The sequence below is a fragment of the Glossina fuscipes genome, unplaced genomic scaffold, assembly GCF_014805625.2.
Source record: "Glossina fuscipes isolate IAEA_lab_2018 unplaced genomic scaffold, Yale_Gfus_2 1, whole genome shotgun sequence".
NCBI classification, from domain to species: Eukaryota; Metazoa; Arthropoda; class Insecta; order Diptera; family Glossinidae; genus Glossina; species Glossina fuscipes.
Window position 1 is genome coordinate 17,921,946 of NW_023998415.1, and position 9,234 is coordinate 17,931,179.

The 9,234-nt window shown below is 35.3% G+C and overlaps 1 protein-coding gene across 1 annotated transcript; it reads left to right on the forward strand.

The window, feature by feature from the left end:
* The first annotated feature begins 888 nt into the window (after positions 1–888).
* On the forward strand, positions 889–7,237 carry LOC119631804 (protein artichoke). The gene is made up of 4 exons (XM_038024318.1): positions 889–1,908; positions 1,985–4,487; positions 4,565–4,688; positions 4,774–7,237. The coding sequence occupies exons 1-4, from the start codon at positions 1,712–1,714 to the stop codon at positions 6,822–6,824; spliced, it is 4,875 nt and encodes a 1,624-aa protein (XP_037880246.1). The 5' UTR covers positions 889–1,711; the 3' UTR covers positions 6,825–7,237.
* Positions 7,238–9,234: the final 1,997 nt, after the last annotated feature.

Here is a 9,234-nt window from a genome sequence, read left to right on the forward strand (position 1 = left end):
TTTTTACAAATGTAGAATGTCGGAATACTAAGCGGTTACTAAGCGGTTTTGCCTTAAAATTCTAAAAATTACAATATTTTTTTTATAACGTTTTGCGTAAATAAACCGTTATTTGGGGAGTAGCCAAAATGGTGATCCGATTCAAATCAAAATACGTTGCGACTTGTTGCGAGGTTAACCCTAAGAATATATAGAGAGAATTCAGATGGATAGACAAGTCTTGATAATAATAGTAGTAAAAAGTGGGTCTACCTCAAGTCCTTCTGGATGTTACAACCATCTCCACAATTTAATTATAAACTCTTGTCCGGCAGCTGGTGTAGGGTGCAATAAAGAGGGCAAACAAACGGAACCTTATTTTCCGTTAAACCTTATAGTATACCAGATGCTGTGCAAATGAAACGCAACGTTACACATACGTCCGCAATTATTTTGCTAAAATGCATTCATTTAGGGAGACAATACGACAGCGTAAGTTTAACTCGATTCGAGTGCATAATATTGTGCCTTACAAACGCTGGAACAATATGAGTGTTTTTTGAATTCTTTGGAATGAAACTCCGGCTTGCAGTTTGTGACGTTTTATTTCTTTAAAAACAAAATCTCTTTGCCAAGCAAAATAATGCATAAAATAATCAAAGAATTTAGATTTATATTCTACTATTCTCAAACGATCCAAAGGGCCTCGACTAACAACTTGTGGTCTTGAGTTCAAATCTCAAATGCGGTGGAGTTTCCAATAAAACCGCTAGCCTTAGATCATGATAGTGCTTTAAGACTTTAGTCATAGAACATAATAATAATAATAATATATAGAAAACACTTCCGTTTTACGATATATAAAAAATTTTAAAAAAAATTAATTTCAAATAAATTAAAAGTAATTTTTGAGGAAGACAAAGAATTTTATCGGGCATCAACATCATCTTTTCACAGGAGAGTAATTCAAAGATTTTCATCGACTACCTTGATTAACAAGCCTATTATAAATATTTTTGGAGAAATAAATTCTTAAGAAGGGCCGAGTTTTTTTAAAGAAAAATTAAAATTTTTTTTACATGTTTCGATATTTTCTAGCATAATGAGCGCAATTAACAACAAGCCAATCTTCTGTCCAAAGAAAGAAAAAGTGAAAAGATCCCAACTACTGTCTCAATAGAGTTCGTATTCTTGCTTGTCTTCGTAAAGAAAAGAAATGGAAGCTTAAATGAAAATGTATTAGGCTATAGGTGATAAGTATCGCATGGTATGCATTACTTTTTGCTTTCTTTCCTATGATCTATGAGTAAATTTTTATACTTTACTTGTGGTATGAGAGTGCGCCAGACCCCATCCAGAAGGACTTGGAAATCGATCCAACTTCCATTACATCGAGCTGTCTCATCGCATAGATCGCAATTTTCGGGATATTTCGATGAAATTAGTTATGGCGATATGTTTTGGACCAAAGGCGAACGCTATTGAAAATTGTTCCGATTGGGCCGCTTTTTCGGCCGTTTCCTACACAACACTTTACTTTGAAAATGTTTCACTGAATAAGTCCATTAAGCGAACGTGTTACAGGGTGTTTAATGATGTGCCGCGTTCCGCTATGGCATTTTTATTTATTTTTGTTTGTTTTTTTTTTTTTTTCTGGTTTCTTCATAGGCAATATGCTGAATATTAACTATTGTCTACAAGCCAAACGATTCCAAGGTTTCTATTTCTTAAAATGAAGCGCAAACGTTACTCGTGTCTCTTAAATTTCTACAATAATTGCTGGGCGCCGTACGTTTGGTTATTACATTGTTGTTTCCTATCTGCTTGCCTATTACCTTACCTCAAGGCAGAAGCAAGTGGTGGTTGCCCTTCCTCTGAAGCTATATTGCCATGCCGTTGTTCTATGAGAGGAAAAGAGATGCAAATTTGGTTAGTCCATCTCCTTCTGTTTTTTTTTAATTATAAAATTTATTTTTCGATTATCGTATGTAATAATTTTTTATAGGTGCTCTCATAGTAATTTACCTCAAATAATGGATGGCATTAAATCTATTGAACGCAATATAAAACGTCCTATCGATGAATTGGTTTTAGAGAACAACCAATTGCCCGCGTTGCCGGGACGATTTTTTGGTAATTTACAAATTGTTCGACTCATGTTACGCCATAATAGCATAGAACGTGTCTCGAATGGTTGGCTTAACGAGCTGGAAAATAGTTTAATTGAGATTTATATAGTGGAGCCGGAATTGCGCAGCATACCTGTGGAGAGTCTGAATGGCATGGTCAATATGGTGGCTATCACAATACAAAGTGATGAATTGAAACATTTTCCTGACTTTTCAGGTCTGCTGAGCTTAGCATATTTAAATGTCCATAGTTTAGCGCTAACTGAGTTACAGTTTCACTGGTTCCGGCATCTGCCAAAATTACAAGATATACACGTTACTGGCAATGCGAAAGGTTTACATCGTCTGGAATCTGGTTTGTTCGACGGTTTGACAGCCGTAAAAAATATTGATTTGAGTCGTAATGGTATAAACTGGATACATTTGCGAGCGTTAGCCCGATTGCCAAGCTTGATGAACTTAAAGTTGTCACATAATCAGATCAGCGATGTCGGCATGATTGGTCGTATTGTTAAAGATTTGGAAAGCCTTAAAAAACTCAGATTAGATCATAATATTATAAATATTGTGGAAGATGGTTCTTTTGTGGATTTACCTTACCTTTCCGAACTGCATTTGAATGATAATCGTATAACTGAGATTGAATACGGCGCTTTCTTACGCATCCCAATGCTAAAGACCATTTACTTACACAATAACCATATTAAGAGAATACATCCAGAATCATTTTTACAAGCCTCCGGCAGCGGCGTTGAAACCATGTATATATATAACAATGAAATTGAGCAAGTCAGTGAATTGCGTTCATTGTTGGAAGCATTGCCAGCTCTTAAATTCTTAGATATTAGCAATAATTATTTGAAAGACATACATTTTGGTGCGCTGAGAGGTCATGGCACCCTGGAACAGCTGCACATCAATAACAATTTACTAAGGAATATTGAAAGAGATGCACTTATGGCTATGCCCGCCTTAAGAGAATTGAGATTGCGTAACAATAGCCTAAGTCATGAGCTTAGTATGCCTTTTTGGAATCTGCCCGGCTTAAAGGGCTTAGATTTATCAATGAATAATTTTCGTTGGGTAGACTCATTGCTTTTAGTCGGTTTGCCTTCGTTAAGGCGTTTAGATTTAAGCGAAAATGGTTTAATTAAATTGGATCCCACGATTTTCATACATAATTCCATGCTAGAGACATTGAATATATCAGCTAATGAGTTGGTTTCCATACATGCGGCAACCTTTACGAATTTAGATCATCTATTCGAAGTAGATGCTAGTTTTAATCAATTGTTGGAAGTGATACCGGGATTACCAAAAATTGTCGAAAGAATTTCAGTTAGAGGTAACTTCATCAGTTCCTTGCCTCCTGTAAATACAAAAACTTTAAATTTACCCAATCTAAGAATGTTAGATTTAAGTTTGAATCGTTTGGAACAATTACCAAAATATGGCTTCCAAGCTTTACCGCAACTGCGGGTCCTGAGTATGGCTAATAATCGTTTGCGTGCAGTGAGTGATACGGCTTTCATAGGATCATTTCGTCTCGAACTGTTGCATTTGCAAGAAAATCAATTGTCATTGATCGACGAGCGCGCATTCTTGCCATTATCACAGTTAAGAAATTTAAATTTGCGCAGCAATAAATTACAGGCCATAACAGATAATTTATTTTCTAATAACACAAAATTAGAGCAATTGGATTTATCTCACAATGCCATACGCACCATAGCGACAACGGCCTTTGAATCTCAACGTTCTTTGGAGTATTTAGATATGTCATTCAATTCCTTAAGCGATGTATCCATTAGCTTATCCAATTTGGTGAATTTGCGTAGCGTTGATTTAAGTTACAATCAAATCACTCACGTACATGCCGAGATAATCTCCGCATGGCGTGATGCTACCGAAATACGTTTATCCAACAATCTAATAAGCGGCTTGAAACAAAATACCTTTCGTAATTTGCCTAAATTACAATACCTAGATTTATCCAGTAATGAGATAAATTTGGTGGAGCCGGGGGCTTTGAAAAATTTACCTGAACTTCAGGAGTACGTGTTGGCTGATAATAAGTTGGTAGAGTTAAAAGATCATGCCTTTGAAGATTTGCCAAATCTTCTGGCCGTACATTTTCAATATAATAATCTTCGTGATATGTCGGCGGATAGTTTTTTTAATTCTCCTTTCATAGTATTTTTGAATCTATCCAATAATCATTTCCATAATATAGAAAGTATTGGTTTAAGCAATATGCGAAACTTAGAAGTTCTGGACATATCTCATAACGCCATAAGAGTAATTTCCACTATGCCTTTAAGATCATTAAGTTGGCTGGTTGAATTAAAAATGGATAACAATGAAATATGCAAAGTACAGGTATGTGTATAGCGGAATACAAAAACAAATTGAGGTCGCGATTATTCTCGAGAATAATTTGTTTTTTTTTTTCGTAGGGTTCACCATTTGAGGCAATGCCGCGTTTAAGGGTATTATCGATGCGCAACAATCGTTTGAAAGTACTTAAGGAAAGGACCTTTCGCAATTTAAGAGGCAACATAGCTATTATTGACATTGATGGTAACGGTTGAATAAAATAACGTTAATTTAAATATATATATATATATATATATATATATCCATTAAACAAACTTTTTTATTCCAGGAAACCCTATTGACTGTTCATGCGATATACAGTGGCTTTCTGTTTGGCTGCAAGAGACTAATTTTCCCTATCCAGGTCCCAAATGTCAAGATGGTCGTCTATTGCGTTCATCAAACGTGGATAAAAAACTATGCAGCAATTATGGAGGAGATCATTCACAAAAATCTAATTTATTGTTCGGCGCTGAAGCGGACAATCTAAACAACCTGCCCTTGCTTAACGATCACGGAGACGTTTTCCAACGTGATTTGAATGAGAAATACACGGACGAATGTGAAAGTCGCGATATATCGCCGATCGATAGGCCCTTGGCTGGTGAAAGTGAGTATTTCTATGATCAATATATTGATTATCAACCAGTGAACCCCACAAACAGTAATGTGGTCAGCGATACTCCAGCTGTAGGATCCCAGGTTGAAAGTACTAATACTGCCTTAAGTTCACATAAAAAAATTTCTCCTTCTGCATCGACCGCAATCGATTCGCATATAGATTTAAACAACACTATTTTGAATACGAATTTTTTTAAAAGAAAACCAACTGTACCAACAAATCACCCGCCATCGTCGGCGTTTACGTTTTTCGGTTATCCCTTACCCTCACTTAGCTTGAGCCGATTCTTTGGGGCTCAACAAGGGCGCCGCAAAGATCGCGGTGAGAGCACCGCAATGTCAACCCCCACCTCGTTAAATGTCGAATTGCCTGCTACACATCGAATTGGAGTCAGTATTAGTGGCAATGGCCACGGTAAAGTGCGCATGTATCAACCAAACAGTGCTGAATTTGAAAAGTACTTGAAAAAAAAAGATAAACTTTCTGAAATTCGTTATCAAAAACAAAAGCATCAAAACGGAAACTTTAACGGACACAGACATCATCAACAATTTTCGTCGGATGAGATTTCTTTTACAGAAGGAAGTGAGAAAAGTAGTGAAATCCCTACAAGCGTGTTTAAAACGGGTTTTCACACTCCGAAACAAGTTGAGAGTGGAGGTTTCACACCAATGATACCTCATCTTAGTGTAGGTGGCTTTAAGCCCATACCTGACCCAAGCAAACGTAAGGGCACCATTGAAATAGTCAACACAATCATTAAAGAAAACAAACGTCATCATGTTGCAATTGTGACGGAAAATACGCCTGGTAGTGTTATACACAAACCACCATTGGACAATGGCGCTTACAGCGTCGAAAACGAAACAAGTATTTATTATATAACTGAGGCAGCAAGCAATGAAAATATTGCAACCACCCCCGAATACGTAAATGCAACCACTTCACTAGTAAATGCTACTCCATTAACTCTACTAAATTCAACCACGAGAGATTCTAATACAACAGAATCCGACGAAGCGGATACATATGATGATTTAGAAGCGCAATCGGTAGGTTTTTTAAAACCGCCATCTCTAGTAGAAACTACGACTGCGGAGACTATTTTACTAATACCGCCATCGGAAGAACTGGTTGAACATCTTAAAAGACAAACATGGTTGTTTACAACACAAACAATTGATAGCGTCGAAACAAATCAATCTATAACTACTTCAACTGTCATTACAACTCCGGCATCGTTATTTGATATTTATTCTTCAACTGATGACAGCATTGCCCGCACAGCTGCAAACAAATTTTCGTCGGTAAATGCGCCTCGTCCAGGGGGAGCAGCTCGTTCAACCATAACTAAAGTCTATACGCCACAAACTGTAAATAAGTTCTTATCCCCTGCTGAAGGATATGAGCATACTTCACCGACAGCCGATCGTGGCAATATTCTTAATCGATCTACAAATCATCCTCAATTCACAGCAAATGCTCAGAAACGAAACCATCCTATAGAAAATAATAACAACGATCGTAAAGATGGCATGGATTGGTATTACGAAAGCTTTAAAAAGTCTCGCCCCGTTATCTCTTCTCATAAATTTTATACCGGCGAAGGCTCTAGTTCTTTAAGAAGTTCAGCAACTGCTCATCACAATCTCAGTATGGTAGAATTGTGTCTACTTGATTTGCTGATAACTCTTGCAATGCTATTACGTCGTGGATAAATTAATTTTGATTTTTATGTACACTTATTGTATACAAATGTTAATAGTTTTTCACTTAGCGAAATAATAATACATCGTGTTAATAAAACCAATGATTCGTTTCAAATAAGGACGGTTTCAATAAAGACTAGGAAAAATTTCAACAAATTTAGTAAAATCTTGTTGTAAGGAACCCGCGCGCACTTAATTTGTATGACTTTCTAATCGTTTACTATTTGAATGCTTTAATTATATCATGTTGAGATCATTCGTGAATTCGAAGCAAAACTTGGGCGAATTTCGAAAGTGCGATCATTATACTCAACATATGCCGGTTGCAGTATATACATTCACAATTGCTCGATTAATTCTGCTTACAACAAAACTAAATTATACGATCAATGCTTCGAAGACAATTAATTGTCTTTGGTTACCTGTAGCATGTCAGACAGATTGCCCAAAAAAACAGCAGATTACACTTTTAGTTAACACTAATGTTACTCTCCTTTATACTTTCCCATGTAATACCCAGAAATTTGCAGAGATCTGAGAGATTTCCAGGAAGTAAGTAGACTCTGGATTAGCGGAAAACCTTCCCGAATCGATCTGGCGTTTTTCGTTTGTTTGCCATCTGAGATTAAAATGGTGAATTCCTAAAAATTGAAGTTGAAAACGATGGAGAGAGTTCATACATGAAAATTGACTTACTCCGTCCGTAATAGGAAAAAAATTGCAACATACAATCTTGAGCGGATTTAAATCTAAAACTTGGATAAACTTACTTACTACGATTCTTTGCCAAGGTAAGTGGAATGCGCCTATAAATAACCGCGCAATAAACAAATATAATTTTTAAATAACGTTCGTGCTTGGCCCAATCGTGTCGGTGTATCAAATTTTATCAAAATATCTCAGGAACTGCGCCGTCCAGATTGAAAACAAGACCGAAAGACGGACACGCTAAGCACGATATAGAAAAGCTTGATTTATCTAAAAGGTGTCTGGATCTCGCATATATTCGCACAAACTTAATACATCCCTGTCAACACCGAAAGTATTGTTGTGTGAGAAAAGTAAATCATGACATCTTCAGAAAGTTAAAAAATTCAAGGATGCGGTTCTGATATAAATTCATCACAAGCTTATAAATGTGTGTTTAACAAGCTCTTTTATTTAATATATCACAAATGAAATTATTGAAAATGTATTTTCAATTACAAATTATAATTTAATTGAAATTAAACTGCATCGTCTTATAATTTAAAACTTATAATTACAATTATCAGCTTGATTAGATGCATGGCATATTTTCTTAATTTTTCCATTCAACTTTTTAATTATTTTCTCTTTTAATATCAAATAGATAAACTAGACTAAATAAATAAAACAAGTATTTATATTTTAATTTAATTAAATTTAAATTAAAAAACAGAGATTTTGTAAGAAAACAAAAATTGCAAATAAAAAAAGAGATGGGCAGATAGGGCGATGCACACATTGTTTACATATCTAATATCTATAATCATAATATATAAAATATTTGTATGGAGTGCCCGAGGATGGTTTGATCAATTGATTCTTCCATCCAATCTAAATTTGCACTTCTTTTCAAGTCGACTTCGTAATAAATATTTGAGTTTGCTTTATCTTTGTATAGTGCAATATTTCTCAATTTTTCAATTTTGTGGACTTATTAATTAATTACAGCGATGTATATTGTATTTTGATCTGAGTACTTTTAACCCATGCGCGTAACGTATTTGCTCTATTTTGTTTAATATTTTTTTTTATTAAAATAAACAAAAAGAAACTTTTTTTTTTTCTCTTTGTGAAAAATCGTACGCTTTAAAAAACAAGAAGAATGCTCCTCTTCTAAACGGTGCGCAGTATTAACCGCTATTGCCAATGTTAGTCTCATTTTTGAACTAATTTGAGAGTTCGGACTTCAAGCGACAGGTAATAAGTGCTTCTGTTCATTCTTAGTGTTATCTGCTTCAAGTAATCAAATTATGACATCATCTTTCCTACTAATTCTTGGTAAGTCAGTTGATTGTGATTAGTATTGAAGCTAACAGAAAGTTTAAAAGTAGCCCATCCCGTAAGGAGGATCTAGAAATGGTCCTAAAGGGAGTTAATTTTGATAGATTTCCAAAAACTTATGGTGGAATAAAACGAAAACACTTCAAATCGCCAAACAATGCAAAACAGGTATTTGTCAACTAATTATCGAAACGTATGAAAATGCTAACTATAATCGGGGCCCGTCTAAATTCAGATCTATTTTTCTTTGAATATATTAAGCATTTCAAACTTTGTGGGCATAAGCAATGGCAGGACTAAATTATTGTTTAAAAAGTAGCGATTTCTGGTTCGAACGCTTAAAGGCATTTATTTCTCGAATTTTCACTGAGAAATTCGGAATTGTGCGTAG